Source organism: Melospiza melodia, chromosome Z, assembly GCF_035770615.1.
Source record: "Melospiza melodia melodia isolate bMelMel2 chromosome Z, bMelMel2.pri, whole genome shotgun sequence".
In the NCBI taxonomy this organism is placed as follows: domain Eukaryota; kingdom Metazoa; phylum Chordata; class Aves; order Passeriformes; family Passerellidae; genus Melospiza; species Melospiza melodia.
Window position 1 is genome coordinate 13,656,155 of NC_086226.1, and position 18,365 is coordinate 13,674,519.

Consider the following 18,365-nt stretch of genomic DNA (forward strand, 5'->3'; position numbering starts at 1 on the left):
GTTTTCAACAAGTTCATAGATACACTGAGATTGGATTTCCAGCAGTTTGTATTTCATTAGTATCTTACTATGCCAAATGCCATTCCATATTTGTATCAATGATCAGAAACTAAAGTAAATCTCAGCAAGTGGGAAACAATCCTGAAAACCCCAGTTAATCACTTTATCTTTGAAGACAAGCCTGACCTGCAGCTATTTTGATGAAAAGGAGCAGAGTTGGCTTCAAGTCTCTACTCCTAGGTACTAGAACTGTCTGCTTAAATTCAGTTAAATGTTCAATCAGTTACAGAAACAGAGCTGGGAACAAGCACCACAATCTGGAAATCCCTCCTGCCAAGACAGTATCTGAATTACTACTCCACACAAACCTTTTTCTTCTCCCTGTAAATGGGTTTGAGAATTTCAATCTTCAGCCTTGACCAACTTTAACTAAAATTTTTAGTTGCCTCAGTTCCCTATTGATGAGCTAAGACAACTTAAACTGCTCAATGCTGAGGATGTACTAGACACCATACAGAGATATTTCCTTTTCATTCCTTGGGTTTTAACTCTTACACCCAAACACAACATTCTGAATTCCACTTTGAAAGGGTGACATTTAGAAGTTAAGTCAAGGATGGTTCAAAATATTTGTCCTAAATCTGTGGTTTTGTATCTTCATCTAATTTGTCCACAAAAAGCAGAATTGCAAAGTAAAATTAATAATGCATCTTGCAAAAAGATTGACAGTTTTTTAAATGGTATTGAAAATGCAATAAGACTCACAGTGGACACAGTTCACAGCAGATCTACTAACAACTAATAAATGGAATTACAGCAAGAACGATGTCACATCAGCTGCTCACTGACAAGAAAATTCTACCCTATCATACATGGATAGAAGAGCAGAAAGAGAGAAAGAGATGGAATGTAGGTGGAAGGCTTTGATCCACTTAAATTCTTTAAATGCCAGACTGAGCAAGGTATAAAGGACAAGTGTCTAGAAGAAAAGATTCTTTATTTAATTTTTAGATAGAAAAATACTTGAAACCTTTCTTAAAAACAAAATATGAGAATGTTTTGCTGTATTGGCACTGTAAGTCGTGGCAAATATCATGGTATTTTTTGTGATACTTCTGTAAGGCACAAAGAAATAACTAAAGTTCCCAAATGTATTATCCAGAGATGCTTATATAACAAATATATTTTTCCAAATAACATCTTACAAACAAACAAACAACAAACAGACAAAACCCCGAGCCAACTCCCAAACAAAACAAACAAAAAACCCTGAAGAAATAACAGCTTCTTCCATAAACCATTTTCTAGAAACAGTCCAGAAGAGTTTGTCTTGATCTTACTGCCAAACTGCATTTAGCTTTTATTAGGCATATAAAAAAAACTTAACAGAGAGTGAAGAAAAAGCTAAGCGAGCAGTCTATCTTTTACATACTGCTATGCCTTAGCAACTCTCCAGGCACCAATATTTTTTCAGAATAGGCTGCTACATGTTTTTAAATATTCTCATTTCAGACAAAGAAAAAGGGCAAAAAGAATGGAAGAAACTTCTAAATCAGCTAGTTCATCCTCATTCTCAAGACACAGCCAAATCTCTGTATCTCATTATGGACTGATATTTATGCAATTTATTACATTTTAGAGACCACAACTGTGATAGCTCTGTGGTTTGCCTAATCTATGTTGTTATGTACTTGATTTTATTTTCAAGAAGTTTTGCATAAAGTCTTACATGAATCTTCTCAAACAGAGCCTAAGCCTACTCTTTTCCTCTTTCATCCATGAATTACTTTATTTAACAAATTTGAAGGCTCTTCTTTGTTTCCCTTTCAATGGCTGATCACAGCAAACACAAAGTCCTGCTCAGCATCAGTTGTACAGCAACAAAGAATTACTCACCAAAGCAGAGCACAGTGTCAGGAGAAGGCAATCCAAGGAGAGAGGTTAGACCAATGACCCTGATTTGAAATCCCCCAGCCTGTCTCCAGAATACCATATTAGGTAAAGGGGTATGTTGACTATACCAGTATAGGGCTTACTATGTTTCAATTCCCTACCTCCACTACAGTGGTTTTTGCAGCTTTGCACATAGGTTGGTTGAAGTTTCTTGCAGTTTTCCTGAAAAACAAAACAAAAGAAAAAAAGAAAATTAATAAATATTTAAGGCCATAATAGCACAATGAAAGACTTTTCAGAGATAAGCTACTAGAGGAATGTCTGTATTTTAAGCATCACAAAGCTTTTTGCCAAATAGATGAAAAACTAATAAAAAAAAGTGTAAGGGAGAAAAAAGTATTGAGGAATTTTGTAAGATGCATCTGAAATGAAATCATATTTTTCTACATTAGGAAGTATTTATTACAGCTCTTTTGACTTTTAATCAGCACACTGTTTAATTGAAATTGGGTATGTCAACTGATATCTTTATTTATTGGATCCAAAAGCAGCAGCAAGCTGGACTTTGTACAATGCCATTTTTTCACTGCACAAGGAATGAAATTAATCTCCACAGGGGACCAGTACCAGGCCTAACAATCTCTCAAGCAAGCTTTCCTAACTCAGACTAGGATTTCAGATAGCACTTTACCCAGTAGTAAATGTAATCCAATTTTCTTAATTAAAAACCAACAAACAAATAAAAAAAACACCCAAAACCCACAAAAAAAACCAATCAAACAAAGAAAAACACCAAAAAACCCAACAAGATAAAAAAACCCAAATCTCTGTCAGTTTTGGCACTCACTCTAAGACTCTGGCATTCACCCTAAGTACTCCCACAGAGCATTTCTGTATAAAGGAAAAAGAACCTCTAGAGAATAAAAGCAATACTTAACATGTATACCTGTGCAACTGTACCAAGATCCTAGGAGCACAGGGGAAACAAGTGATCTGTGTAAGCCGCTCCATGTGTTTTCAGAAAACAAACAAAGCAGCATGGCACATTTAATAATTAAGAAATACTATAAAGGCTTTAATGGTGTTCCACTGATAGCTTCACAGCATTTTTCTCTGTTAAAAAGCAGAATTTCTGAAAATTTTTCCTCAAAATCCATGAAACCAGGTTTCAAAACAAGACAAAACCTCCTTTCCCACATCGTTTTTCCACAGAAACATTTTTTCCCCCCTGACCATTCCTGTTTCACAGACTCACAGAATCATTTAAGCTGGGTAAAAGCCCTTAAGACGAAGGAGTCCAGCCTGCAGGAGCTCTCCCCCTGCCTCCCCCGGGGCCAGCGCCGTGCCCAGCGCCGCAGCCGCTCCGAGCCTCGGGGCGCTGCTGCCACCGCCTGGCTCGGGGGCAGCGCCGAGAGACGCGGCCAAGGCCCGGCACCGCCGGCATCCCAGCGCACATACCGACACCATCACAGCTATACCCGAAGACACCTATCTTGGGGAAAACCCCGTTTTATTGGCAATATATAGCAGCTGTGAAGCCTCTAACAAAGGGTCAACCCTGTCCTGGGGGCATCAGGCACAGCATCGCCAGCTGGGCAAGGGAGGGGATTGGCTCGCTCTGTGCTGCGGCAGCCTCAGCCTGAGTGATGGGGGCAGTTTTGGGTGCCGCAGTAAAAAAGATACTAAACTATTAGAGATTGTGCAAAGGGGGGTCACAAGGATGATGAAGGGCCTTGGTCTGCTCAGCCTGGGGGAGACTGAGGGGGCACCTCACTGCAGCTACATCTTCCTTGTGAGGGGACAAGGAGGGGCAGGCACTGATCTCTGCTCTGTGGTGACAGTGACAGGACCGAGGGAATGGCCTGAAGCTGAGTTAGGGAAGGTTTAAATTGGACATCTGAAAAAAGTTTTTCATCCAGAGAGCAGTGGTCACAGCACCAGCCTGACAGAGCTCAACAAGTGTTTGGACACCACTCCCAGGCACAGGATGTGACTCCTGGGGATGGTGCTGTGGAGGGCCAGGGGCTGGACTTTGATGATCCTTGTGGGTCCCTTCCAACTCAAGATTCTGTGATTCTATGAATATCTTCTGCCTATGGGTCTTTTTGGTGGCTATACACACCCAAAAGAAGTATGCAACAATAAGAAACAAAAGGAAAAAATCCCACAATGTGAATTTATACTCTTCTCTGAGAGACAAAAACAATACTAGTTAGTAGTGATTCAGGAAAAACTCCCCTAAACTAGGCAGAGTAGCAAATGAGAAGAAAAACAGAGATAGAAAACCTGAATTAAAATAGCTAAGAAATGGATACAGATGGGGGAAAGGAAGATGACAAAACAATTCAATATTTCATCCCAGGTAACTACTTTTCTGAGCCAAAGACTTTCTCTAGATTGTAGGGGCTACTCTTGCCAGTAAAAGAAACTGATACAAAATTATTTTTACATAGGGAGAAAACTACAAGAAAACATTTCATAACGTTAATTTGACATTAAGAAGAGCTAATGGTCTCTAATCTGATGTAATTTATAAAAGCTTCTGCCATTTAAACTGTTCTTGAGTTAGGTAAAGTTGTTTCAGAAGCAGCAATCTTTTACAGGATCAAGGGCTTTATTTCGAAAGAACATACCATCCAGAAGTTTTATGGGATCAAAGGCTCTTATATAAAGAGCACAGCATCCAGAAGAAAAAAAAACAAAACAGAAGCACTACACTACACTACACTTATTTTCCAACACAGAATAATGTTAACGAGTTAGCAGTAGGAAATTCAAAAACTAGCTAGACAAATTTGCATTTTTATTTTAAGAAAATTTTCTGGACATCTAGATTCAGCAACGTCTACAAAGTTCCATTGTTCCACTGGATTTCTAAGCTCGCCCAAAAGCATGACATCTTTTCTCCCAGAGGCAAAAGATAGCAAACTAGCTCATAGCAGACTAAACCAACTACATCCACTACATACCCGGCGATATGAAGATGCAGAGACACCTCAGGTATGAGCTGAATTTAGGTATTGCAGAACCAGTTGAAGCATGAAGAGATGACCTGACATGACTCTCACAGAAGAGGCTCTGACTCAGGTGATCCCTTCAACATTTCCACTTCTTTGTCAATAGTCTATTTTCATCACCAATAAGCCACATATTAGCTTGTAAAGCCGAGGTACATGGGGCCAGAACAACTAGCAGAATGGGACCAGGTGAAAAGGGAGGGGAGCCAAAGGAGTCAGACAAATCACTCTCCATGATATTTGAAAAGTCATGGCAGTTAGGTGAAGTACCAGGTAACTGGAAAGAGGGAAAGATGATTCCCATCTTTAAAAATTATATAAAAGAGGGCCCCAGGAACTACTGACCTTTCAGCCTCACCTCTGTGCCCAGGAAGATCATGGTGGATACTCCTAGAAGGGGTGCTAAGTGGCAGGGAGGACAGGGAGATGATTTAGGAGAGCCAGCAAAACTTCACTTCTGTTAGCCAAGTCCTGCCTAACCAATATAGTGGTCTTGTATGATGGAGTGACTACATCAGTGAATGGGAAGTGGTTATAGATGTAATTTATCTACACTTCTGTAAAGCCTTTGACATGGCTTTAGAGCCCCACAACATCATTGTATCTAATCTGGAGAAAGATGGATTCGACTGCATAGACTGTTTGGTAGATGAGGAATGGGTTTAACAGTCACACCCAGAGGTTAATGATCAATGGCTCAGAGACCCAGTGGACATCTGTGACAAGTGGTGTCCCTCAGGGGTCTCTACTGGGACCAGTGTTATTTGATACCTTCAATAATGACACACACAAAGCAATCTAGTGCATCCTCAGCAAATTAGCAGAAGACACCAAGCTGAGTGGTGCTGGTGACACTTCTGAAGAATGAGATACCATCTAGAGGCACCTGGACAAGCTGGAGAAGTGGCCCTTGGGAATCTGATGAGGTTTAACAAGGCCAAGTGCTGGTGCTGGGTAGTGCTGCACCTGGGTAGGAACAACCTCACTATCAGCCCAGGCTGGGCATGAGCAGCCCCAGAGCAGCCGTGCCCAGAAGGGCTTGGGGGTGCTGTGGGTGAGAGGCTGCACATGGCCCAGCCATGGCACTCCCAGCCCAGAGAGCCAAACGTGTCCTGGGCTGCACCCAGAGCCCCGTGGGCAGCAGGGCAGGGAGGGGATTCTGCCCCTCTGCTCTGCTCTGCTGAGACCCACCTGGAGCACTGCATCCAGAGCTGGGGTCCCAGCACAGGAGGGACAGGGACCGGCTGGAGCCAGTCCAGAGGCTACCAAGATGACCATAGGTCTCACACAAGGAAAGGCTGAGAGAATTTGAATTGTTAAGCCTGGAAAAGAGAAGGCTTCAGAGTGACCAAATTACAGCCTTCCAGTACCTGAAGGGAGTATTCAATATAGATGGACTTTTCACAAGGGCATGTAGTGACAAAACAAGGAAAATGGCTTCAAGGTGAACGAGTGGAGCTTTAGTTTTGATATGAGAGAGAAATTCTTTACTGAGGGTGGTGAGAAAATGAAACAGGTTGCCCAGAGAAGTTGCGGATGCCCCATCCCTAGAAGTGTTCAAAGCCAGGCTGGATGGACCTCTAAGCAACCCAACTCAGTGAACTGTCTTCCTGCCCACACTGGAGGCTGGAACTGGATGCTATTTAAGATCCCTTCCAAACCAGGCCATTCTGGGATTCTCTGACTATCCACAGAAGTACTCCCTGATGCTGTCCCAAATGAGCAAAGCCTCAAGAGAGGTTAAGACCTTTCTTAGACAAAAGCTAACCATTGTTCAGTGGTGCAGAATAGTTCACTCAGCATGAAGATGCCTGAAATGAAATCCACCACAACAAGCTGTATGGGACAAAAGATCTACGACGCATGAAGTAGAACTTTGAAAAAAACCAAACAGTTTTAAAAGCAGCTTTCTAAAAAGTTGGTGCCATTCTGAATTCCAGGAAAACAGCATAGCTTAATGTATGAGAATAGGAAAAAAATTAATGCCAGTCTGTGGTCCAAGTAAGTGTACCTTAAGTACACTTACACTTACATCCTCTAAATTTATAAAAGCTCTTAGCTTGACAGCGATTAACAGTTTGGCAGACACACCATGCTACTGGCTTCACACTGTCACAGGAAACAACTATGAATAGTACCACACTGCTGTGAAAGTGGTAGCAAACAGCAAGTTATAAGATGACCCTATGTTTCTCTGTTCTGTTATCAGATAATCTTGTCTTATCCAGAAACAGAATAGGTCACTGCTTATCATAAACACATTCCTTTGAGCTAACAATATTCTGTATGGAATAGGACACCAGATGATGATCAGTTTCCATCTTCAGTTTGTTACAGTGGAAGGGAGGAGTCAAGATTTTTAGGTCTTCACTCCAGATGGAAGGAGTATCTGTTATCAGCTGTATTGTGTGAATGTGGGAGACAACGAAGACTTCTGAAAGGAAAAGCAAGAAGGAAAGGGAGAGAGAACAAGAGAACATAAAGAAGAGGGGGAAAGGAGAACACAACCAGTCTTTCCATGGAAAATGAATGAACTTTTGAGAGGTATCTACTATGCATCAGTATGCATCAGTAGAAAGATACAGGATAAAAGCACACAGAGTAGTGGCTCATGATCAAAGACAAGGCCAAGGGGGGAGAGAGTTTCCTGTATTCAATGTACCAGGCCCTACAGAGAGCAGTTTAGCAGCCATCAAATTAATCTGTATACATACAAGAAAGTTCAGCTTTCAATCAGAAACCGTATTATCTTGCCAATGGGCAAGTCAAGATGCCAAGTGTTGGGCAAAATAAAAACTTAATTATAAGTTTTCAAGTATTTTAATTTAGTATTAATTATGTGGCTATATAAATATATATGTATAGATATACACATAAAGAAAAGCATTACTTTATGGGTGTTATTTTGTTCACATATTTTTCAGTTGTTTTTCCAACTCCTTGTTTGTTCCATACAGACTCTCAATCAGCATGTGCTTGTAATAATCTGCACACGGTAACTACAACACTCACCTTTTCATCTGATAGCCATAAGACAAACAAATAAAAACCAGGCATTAAACATAAGCAAACCTCTCCCCTGCTTTAGTCCAGGCCAAACCAGAACACAAACAGAGCAACCCATATAAAAGATTTTCCCAGTAGTGCAACATCAAACTTTTCATTGCAAAGATGTTTAAATTCATATGATGCCTTTCCCTACACCACTGGTGATGATGAAATAAACTTTAAACACAGCTTTCTTTAGACAGAAACAGGTTTCCCATCACTGACTGGCCAGTAAATTGACTCAGTTTCCTTCTCTTCTGTTGTGCATGAACCTGTACTTCTTGGGTAAGCCTTTAATTGCTCAAGAAAAAGGACCCAAACTAGCATGAATATTGAAAGAAAGAGAATGCCACTAAGTTTCTCAAAAATCAAACAATCATCATAATGACTTTGGTCTGCTGTGCCTCATTTTTAACTATGAATGCTTTACTTCACAGCTATGTTTGAATTCTCAAAAGTCATTAGAAAAAGCAATTACATTTTGGTGTTTTATAGCAGTGTAATTTGACAGTAGGGAAAGACAATATCAAAGAATATGAAATCAGTAAAACATTATTTTCCCATAACACAGGAGACAGGATTCTCCTTCTCATTCATACCTAAACTGTAAAATAATCTTTTCCCACCAGTAAACAAGTCATACCTGAAAATTATGTTTCCTGCACGATCAGCCTTCCATGCCTTCACAAGAGCAAAATCTCCTGTAATAGATTTCTCTAGAATAAAGTGACGGCCATCAAACTCCCTCACCTATAAAGAAAAGTCCAAAATTGAGATGTAGGTTTCTTCCAACAGATACCACATGTAATACTTATTTTAGGGGTTAATTTTGCAGACTATTATATTTCAGCTTCTTTTTGTACTCTGTACAGTTTTTACTGAAAAGCTGTATGATAACAGAGAAGCATGGAAACCCCAATTTTATCACAGGTATAAACCCCAGTTTTATCATAGTGTCTCTAGGGAAACATCATGAGAATCCATATTCCTCCTGCTCCATCTACTGGAATTAGACATGCTTTGTCCTGCACATCTACCAGCTAATCAAAAACTGAAATGCTAAAGCAGAATTATTGAAAAAGGCCAAAAGCACTGCCCACCACCAAATCCAAAATTAAGTCAATTCAAGAAAGACCTCTCAAATCATGTCATTTAACAGGCTGAGTTTCATTTGGTTTTCCCTGTATTAATGATCAATATTTGGAACAAATGACACTATGCCTGAAGCCAAAATATGGAAGAGGGACAGAGCTAGTCTTTCAGTCCTATATAGAGAGGTGAACAACCACCTCTCTTAACAATGTAGAAGGTAAGAATATACACAAATATTACTTGAGAGCTTTTTAAAGTTGCTGAAAGGGGAAGTATGAGGAAAGTGTATCAGATGTCAGTTTGCCAATACCATACTAGGCAAACTGAGCCTTTATAAAATGATACTTCTGTGCAAAATGGATGTGGAGAATGGAATCAACAAATCACACTAGTCATGTTTTTAGCACTCCATCATTATTAGACTGAGTAAGGGAGATTTTCCCACAAATGTCAAAAGCAAAACAAAATAAGAAAAATGTTATTAAAATTATAAGCTGTTTATTGAACAAAACATTCTTTCAAGTGGTGAAACATCATAATGATGTATGCAGTAAAAAAGTTAAGGGAATATAAAATATTAAGACAACGTATAGATACTGCAAATAGTCATGTATAAAATACATGAAAGCCACAGGTTAGAGTGGAATTACCTTTACCCCAGAAAAGCTCTTGAGGTGAAATTTAATGTTGTATGCAGCCTAATTGGAACACACAATATTAGCCCCACCCATTTCTTCAAGAAACATTATAGCACTGAGACATCCCTTCTCCAAATTCTACATCCAACTTCAAAATGAAACCCTTGCTTCTACCTTGAAAGCCACAGTCTTTTTACTTCTTTGCAATTTTAAAAACTGAGACTAAATTGAATTTCAAATGTTGGGAAATGAATTTCCTGAAATTTGTGTCAACTGAGCTCTTGCCATTTAACATGAGAATGCCCTATTTCTTCTAAGGCTGAAGCTCCATGTGCAGCTGCAGGGCTGCTTACTGCATAGTGCAGTATTTAAGGAGCACCTGCCCCATGAACAGGTTTTACTTTGAACTTACTTTGAATACACAGCAAACCTGGTAAAAGAACAGTCACATGAAGAGTAACTCAGCAAGGCAGACTTCCACTTGGACCAGGTCTTGATGCTAAATCACTCTAGAACTGTAAAAACGTCTTTAACACATCACAGAGGAGAGCAGTAAGCAATGGAAGCAAAGCTGATGTCTCCAGTACCACAGACATGCAGTTAAATGAATACAGTAAAGTTAAACTTCTTCTTAAACACCTGTTTATCTTGTAAATATGTTAGAAATTATTTTTTCAATGGTGAAGGCTTCCTAATGGTGATCAGACCTCTTACCTCTCTTGGCTGGCTGGCAATGGCAATGGTCCCGTCTGTGTTGTACTTGATGGGTGCACCCCCTTCCTGCACCAGCGTCCCATAACCAGTACTGGTGTAAAATGCTGGGATTCCTGCTCCTCCTGCTCTAATACGTTCAGCAAGTGTACCCTATGGGAAAACACATTTAAGAAATCATCATTTGGGAACAACAAATAAAACTTTGATGAATGGCTTGCATTAACTTTATTTTATATCCTGTTCATTCCTTCTGCACACAGTAGACAGGTGTGATCATCTATTTCTTCCTCACATTTTAGCTTTCCCATGTGGGACTAGTACTGGATATGGAAAGAAATACTTGACACACAGTCATGAACTGCTCAAGATGACACTGTCATAAAACCACCTCCCAAATGCCAGGGCCCAGCACTTGGCTATGTCTCCTCTCCTTCAGTTTGTTTACCAACCAGTTATTATTTGTTTCCAGACCAATTATTCTTGAGAATAGTACAGAGTTATTTTTCTCTTTCTCACACAGCTACATATCCTAGAAGGTTTTTCTTCTCTAACAGATGTACATTTTTCAACATTCTAAGAAAAACTTCAGAGCCCACTCCTAGTCAAAACAGCCAAGCATGGCAGATTGAGAAAGAAAGAGGGAGTCCAGTAATTTGGGTTGCCCGTGCCAAGAATACCAAAAAGCTAACAGAGCAGTTTTTATACTCTCTTTAACCACCCTGCCTGCACTCTTCTCTATGTCCAGCTATAGTACAGAATGCTAACAGCAAAAACTCCTCATTTGCCTTAATTATGAACTTATGGCCAAAGATGTGTATTTGCAGTTCATTAATGTCACTTCCCAGATTTTTTTTTATATTCTCTTGGATTCAAAGCAAGACAAAAACATCATGATCAATTACCCAGTTTAACAGCCTCTACAGGCTGTTAATAAATAATAGTAAATAAATAGAAATAAATAGATTTTATTTTCCCCAGTAATCCTGCAAGAAGCACAGTGGCCTCTGGTTAGCTTTCAAAATGGTGGCAAGAGGCATATGCAAACCATGCAATGATACAGTCCTGTGTTCTAAGAAGCCTTATCATTTCATGATCTCACCATGATGTCTTCCTTACTGTGCAAGAATAATACAAAAATCTCCCATTTTGCCTAAGCCTATACCATACTATTTTAAGAAAGACTATTTTTCTTGACACAATTGACACAAATATTTCAAATCCCCACATCTCCTAGCAAGCAATTAATTCACCTTACTCTTTCCCCTTATATACTGTAGACCCATTAATTCCATGCTGGATCTACATAACTTATCTGTAGTCACAGAGCCAGCTGCATGTCTAAGGAGTTCATGGTCACCTAGGTAAAAGTGCTGAACATTAAACAGGAAGGAAAAAATGCACTGTGAGATTTGTGACGTTTGAAACATCAGACATGACAAGTGTCTATTTTCAGGTCTGCTGACTGGGTATAAAAGGAACTGTTCCACTCATGTCTGTAATTCTAAGAAACATTCTCTCACAACATCCTCATAAGCAAGCTCAGGTAGAGCAGACTAGATGAGAGGACAGTGAGGTGAATTGAGAACTGGCTGAATGGCAATCCCAGAACATTACAATCAGAGGCACAGGATATAGTTGGAGGCCTGTTACTGGTGGTGCCCCCGGGGGTCAATACAGGGCCCAGTATCGTTTAACATTTCATCAATGGCTTGGAGGAAGGGCAGATGCCTCCTCAGCACGTTTGCTGATGACACAAAGCTGGGAGGGGTGGCCAATACCCCAGAGAGCTCTGCAGCCCTTCAGAGGGACCTTGGCAGGCTGGAGAGATGGGCAGAGAAAAACGATCTGAAATTCAGTAGAGGAATATCCAGGGTCCTGCACCTGAGCGGGAATGATCCCATGCACTGTACAGGCCAGGGGCTGGCCTGCTGGGAAGCATCTCAGAGAAGGAGGACCTGGGAGTCCTGGTGTCCATGAGCCAGCAGTGTGTCCTTGGGGCCAAGGCTAGTGGTGTACTGAGGTGCATCAGGAAAAGCATCTTCAACAGGAGATGGGAGCTTCATTGTGGGAGCTGACTCTGCCCCTCTACTGAGCCCTGGTGAGGCCGTGTCTGAACTGCTGTGTCCAGTTCTGGGCTCCTCAGGACAAGAGAGAAATGAACTCCTGGAGATGATCCTGGAGTGAAGAGTAACAAAGATGCTTAAGGGAATGGAGCATCCCTCTTATGAGAAAAGGCTGAGGGAGTTGGGTCTGTTCAGCCTTGGGCAGAGGTGACTGAGAAGGGACCTTATCTATGCCTGTAAGTGTCTGAAGAAGGGAGGAGGGACCAGGCTCTGTTCAGGGGTCCTGAGCAACAGGACAAGAGACAAAGGACAGATGCTGGTGCATGGGAAGTTCCATCTGAACATGAGGAAGAAATTCTTTACTGTGACATTGGCCACACACTGGAACAGGTTGCCCAGAGAGGTCATGTAGTCTCCTTCACTGGAGATATTCAAGCAGCACCATCTGAACACAATCTTGTGCCATGTGCTCTGAGATGACCCTACTTGGGCAAGGAGGTTGGACCAGATGATCTGCTGTGGGTCCTTCCAACCTGACCCATTCTGTGATTCACAAGAGAGGGAGCTCAAGATACCAATCTTAATGAAAATTTAACACAGTTGTTTTCCTCATACATATATATAAACAGATGTTTAAAGCCCAAATTTTATGTGTCACCTCTGAAAATGCCACACAGTAACATGCTGTAGTCTTTGAAGTTAGAACACCAACTTCACAGAAGTTGATCTCAATAGAACATAACTGATATCAATGATTTTAGGACCTCATTGCATTCATGCTATTTGGGTAGCTTGGCAGTGTTAAAATAATTAAAAATACGGTGCTAAAATGTAAAGTTTTAAATTTGCTTATAACAGTACACAAAGAATAATTTCACTAAGAGTTAATGAACAAGCCAAAAAGGGTTTTATCTCACAATCAATGAAATCTCCGAATTTGATTCTTGCCCACTAGATGGCAGGCATTGCACAGGCAACATCCCCAAAACCTGCCACCAAGATGGGAACAGAGCAGCTTCTTAACTTCCTTCCTTTATACGGGGCCACAGTACTGAGCATAGTTTATGCCTTTTTCTACCATCTCCATGTGTGTGTGTATATATTTATACATATTTATATATATCTATATTTAAAGCTTCAGATGAATATAATCTAATAATAATTAATTCATTCCATTAAAGGAATCCACACAAATAACACACAGTCAGTTCTTAACAGATGCATGACCCTAAGATGGAGTATTGGCTTTGCAAGGTTTTGGTAGCTAGAGGGGTGGTTTCTGTGAGACTATGCCAGAAGTTTCTCCCAGTGTCCAAGAAGCAGTGTCAGCTGATTCCAAGACTAAGCCCTTCAGCAACAGTGGTAGTGCCTCTGGGACAGCATATTGAAGAAGGAGATCCTCTTGCACTGATGTAAGTGCATCCAGAGCACAGAGGAGTGTGAATATGTGAGAGGAACATATTCTGCAGGCATCAAGGTGAGTGAAGGAAGAAGGTCAGGAGCTGCTCCAGGTGCCAGAAAAGAGATTCCCCTGCAGCCTGTGGCAAGACCATGGTGAGGCAGCTGTGCCCCTGCAGCCCATGGTGGGCGACAAAATCCACCTGCAGCTCCTGAAGGATCCCACACCCGAGCAGGTAAATGCTTGAAAAAAGGCTGTGACCCCTGGGAAGCCCATACTGGAGCAGGCTCCTGGCAGGACCTGTGGCCCCTAGGAAAGAGGAGCTCACGCTGGAGCAGGTATGTTGGTAAGACTTGTGACTCCACAGGGAATCCACAGTGGAGCAGGAAGAAGGTAGGTGTAAAGTGTATGTAGGGGAAGGGGGTGTTAAGATTTGGTTTCACTTCTCTTAGCCCACTCTGATTTGACTGATATTAAGCTGAGTTCCCAAAGACGAGTCTATGGTGCCCTAGATCCTAACTGGTGAGTGATCTCTCTCTTATTTCAACCCATGAGTCTGTTGTTATATTTTCTCCTCTCTGTCCAGCTGAGAGGAGTTAAGAGTGAGGCTTTGGTGAGCACCTGGAATCCAGTCAGGGTCAGCCCGCCACAGATGGCAGGTGTCTTCTGCATACAAGGAAAGCATTTCGATTGAAAAAGAATTTTTAAAGAACACTTAAGCATTATTCTACTCAATATTTTAGATGAAAAGAAACCACACTTAGAGACACTCCTTACCTGTGGTGTAAGCTCAACTTCAAGCTCACCAGATAAATACTGGCGTTCAAACTCAGCGTTCTCTCCAACATACGATGACACCATGCGTTTTATCTGCTTTGTCTGAAGCAGAAGACCAAGTCCAAAATTGTCAACACTGTGTAGAAAATGCAAAAAAACAGACAAAACAGTTTTATTGTAAAAAAACACTTGATAAGCTGTAATGACTTAACAAAAAAGGACAGAGTTATCTCCCCCACACATAACGAATTGAAGACAAAAAACAAATTCCAGCCTTTAGAGGGTAAAGCATCAAAGCTACAATTAAAATTTAGTATTTCAGTTTTCAGACCTCATCTCTTCCAAGGCACAGAATACATCCAAAAAGTTCCAGTTAAATTCATTTCACATGTTAGCAGCTAAAAATACCCGCTTGACAAGTGGTGTTGTTTTACATATCTGATCCTTCAAAAAGCCTTACCAAATTAATAAAAAGTCAGACATGGCTTTGAGTGAACAAAGACATATTTTTGTTTACACTCCTGCTCACTGTGAAAAAGACAAGTGATTGCTTAGCAGCCCAAGGAGAAAGGCATATTGATATTTATAATGCTAGTTTCTATATGAGGTAAGAGAATTTTTGTATTTAAATTTTCTTATAATAGTAAATAATTAAATCTCTTACTAAATAACCACCTACTCCAACAAAGGATTTTGTCACTACAAACAAGATCTTCTTGTCTATGTCAACTGAAACTGAACGCCAGAGATGCTATATAACATTTTTCTTGTGCCAGTGCTTCTAAAATTCTGATATCATTATGTTTGTATGCTATAGTGTGTACTTCTGGATTAGAAACATTTTTCAGGAGTTCCTGCAACCAAGGTTTCTCTGTAAAAAATGCTACTTCAATTCAAGGAAATACGAGGAAAACATATAAATATGGAAATAAACATAGATGATATTATAAAGACATGTTTCTTTCACTTTTCCAGTCCATTATGCAGGATGCCAGCAGACTGGTACATGTGTGTGAAGCTCCTCCACATTTATATTGGTCTCTGAGTGATACAAGCAGAGAACTCAGACTTTCCAGTCCCTCTACAAAAAAGATGCCATGATGCAGAATTACCTCACAAAAAATGTGTATCTGCCATGAGTTGGCTCAATTCAATATGACTTAATTATCCACACAATGGCTTGACATTTCAGGATAAGAAATACAGAAAAATATTAAAATAATCTTTTAAGTTATCAATCATTAGCACTTTGTAATTAACACATATGTGCTTACAATATATGAATCCCATTGAAAACACCCTTCCTAAAGAAGAGCTGTAAACTAAGACCAGATTAAAAAACTTTACTATTATGCAGTATTCTTTTCAAATATAAACATGGAAATGCTTGCCAGCCCCAGCACAGACTGCAGTGCTGCAGGTGAAGGGAGAGGGGCTGAGTGAGCAGGACCAGCACCAGCTCTTCCTCTCCCTCCACAATACTCTGAGGGCTGCATGGACAGACACGCAGCCCCAGTGCCTTTGCAACTGCATGCATCATGAGCACTATTTTAAGGTTAGGACTATTTTAGGAGGTGGCCCACTTCAGTGCATACTCAAGCACTTTGGAAACTGGATGAGAGGAAGTGAAACAAGCTTCTGTGACCTGGTTCTCTGAATTTATTCCATGTTCCCTAGATACAAAAGAATGGGATTTATTATAAAAGCTTGCTCCACTCTCCAACTCTGACCGATTAAAAAAAATTTTAAAATCTAACCATGATGCAACTTCCAAAATGTTCTGGTGCCAAAGCCCTGGGACTAAAATGTGCGTTGCTTAGAAACAACCCGTGTTTCTAACCCACCACAAGAAAAAAATCCTCCAGCTTGAAACTAGAAGAGCTAAGAATAGAGAAGAAAGAGGAGTCTTGTGGGCAAAAGAGATTACAAAAAAAAAAAAAAAAAATTAAAAGCCAGAATTTCCTGTGTAGATTAATTCAAAGCAGGATAATTCCTCTCACATGAAAACTATCTAACCCTGACATCTCATTGTAAAAGGTAGTAAACAAATGTAAAAGACCAGTCAACATCTGTGTGAAGCTCCTCACATTTATTTTGGTCTCTGAATTATATAAGCAGAGAACTCAGTTGAACAGGTTGGTGTAATTATGGCACTGTGTGGCAAAAGTGCAGAAATGAAACAAAACTGTACAGTGCTTTTAGTGCAAGAACAACAGGAAGCTTCCTGAACAGCTTGCAAGCCAGAGTTTGCGATCTCTGTGTATCACTCAGGTGGTTAACACTGCTCTTATCATTACAAAACTTGTAAGTTACCAAATAGAAAAAACAAATTCTGCATTAGACAATGAAATACTGTGTGCATTGGTGTAAGAAAGGATGGCAAGAGAGGGCCAGATTTGTAATGGTTAAAGAAATTTCTCCTTCATTTCACTAAGATCCATAATCCTTGCTCCTACATTCTCAGAAGCAGCTACTGAAACCATATTGTCCTTAATAGGATTTTGCATATCATCCTGCAGGACTCCATGTGGATACACTTGATTTCCTGATCTACTACTGCGAGGTATCTTCTATCAAATGAAACTGTAGTTATGAAGAAATTAAGCAGAAAGTCGCACAAAGGTTATCCTGTCACACTCATGACAAGTTGTTCTTCACTTCTTAAGTCACTCTTTCTTCTCCTCAAATGTAGCAAATTTGTTCAAAAACAAAATTGCTGTGAGGATCCGTTATTAAGCATACAACAAGGTCATATTTCCCTAGCACAATGAGAACAGGAATTTCACCTTTCAAAAGTCATGCACCAGGAGGTTCTGCCTGCCTGGTAACACAAAATTACTTCAACTCCCACATGCATTTAATTTTCAGAGCAACAGCACAAAATCCTGTTGCCATTACTCATATAGGGCTTTTTTAGATGTACATTTCTTGAAAGAAAATACACTGCCATCCATCTCCTTTGAGGATGCAATCTGCATTTAGGTTTCCAGCTAAAATAACCCTCTTGCTTTCATGTGCATCAGTTTCCATGTCCCTTCAAAAACCCATCTTGAACACTTCAGCGTATTTCATATTTCCTGTTTTTCTCTTACATGTCAATGTCCCAAGAAACACACATTTCACACAGAAACACTGTTCTCACTCTTATTTTCCCTACCCTTTGATTTTCATGTGACATCTCTATCCAAGATTACAACTTTCAAAAACTCTGGTTTATGGATACTTCTTTCAATGTAACAGTTCTATGGCAATTTTAAGTTATTAGTTCTTCCTTGCTGCCTTTTGCTGCTTTCTTGATCATGTTGTTTTAAGAAAAGAACTTTTTGAACTTTTCAGCTTTGATTATGTTTACCCTCAAAATGTTACCTATAAAGATGTGCCTTGCAGGCTACACTCCACGTATCAAACAGCAACCATAGAAAGAAAAAAAAAAAGAATCTTTACTGAGTGCGTGAAAACAATATATCCCACACACCTATTTCAAAAGCTGGATTCAGTCCTTTACAAATTAAAACAAAGGTAAATGCAATAAAAATATGCTGCCCTAGATAGGAAGGAAGAAGGTGTGGTAGAAGTTGACATAGTTGTTATGAGTGCAGTCAGAAAAGGGAAAGTACACATTAGTGCTAGACACTGAATGCATTTTTACCTTCAGATATGTTTGAAATTCTAGAAGTTTGCCCATTTTGTATTAAGATGAAAAGTGAATCAATAAAATACATGA

The 18,365-nt window shown here is 40.1% G+C and overlaps 1 protein-coding gene across 1 annotated transcript in view; it reads right to left on the reverse strand.

Annotated features, from left to right (window-relative positions):
• Positions 1–18,365, reverse strand: part of OXCT1 (3-oxoacid CoA-transferase 1) — an 85,902-nt gene that overhangs the window by 54,072 nt on the left and 13,465 nt on the right. Inside the window, 4 exon segments of the mRNA XM_063179613.1 lie at positions 2,055–2,115; positions 8,602–8,708; positions 10,403–10,552; positions 14,642–14,777. Coding sequence (XP_063035683.1) covers positions 2,055–2,115; positions 8,602–8,708; positions 10,403–10,552; positions 14,642–14,777 — 454 coding nt within the window.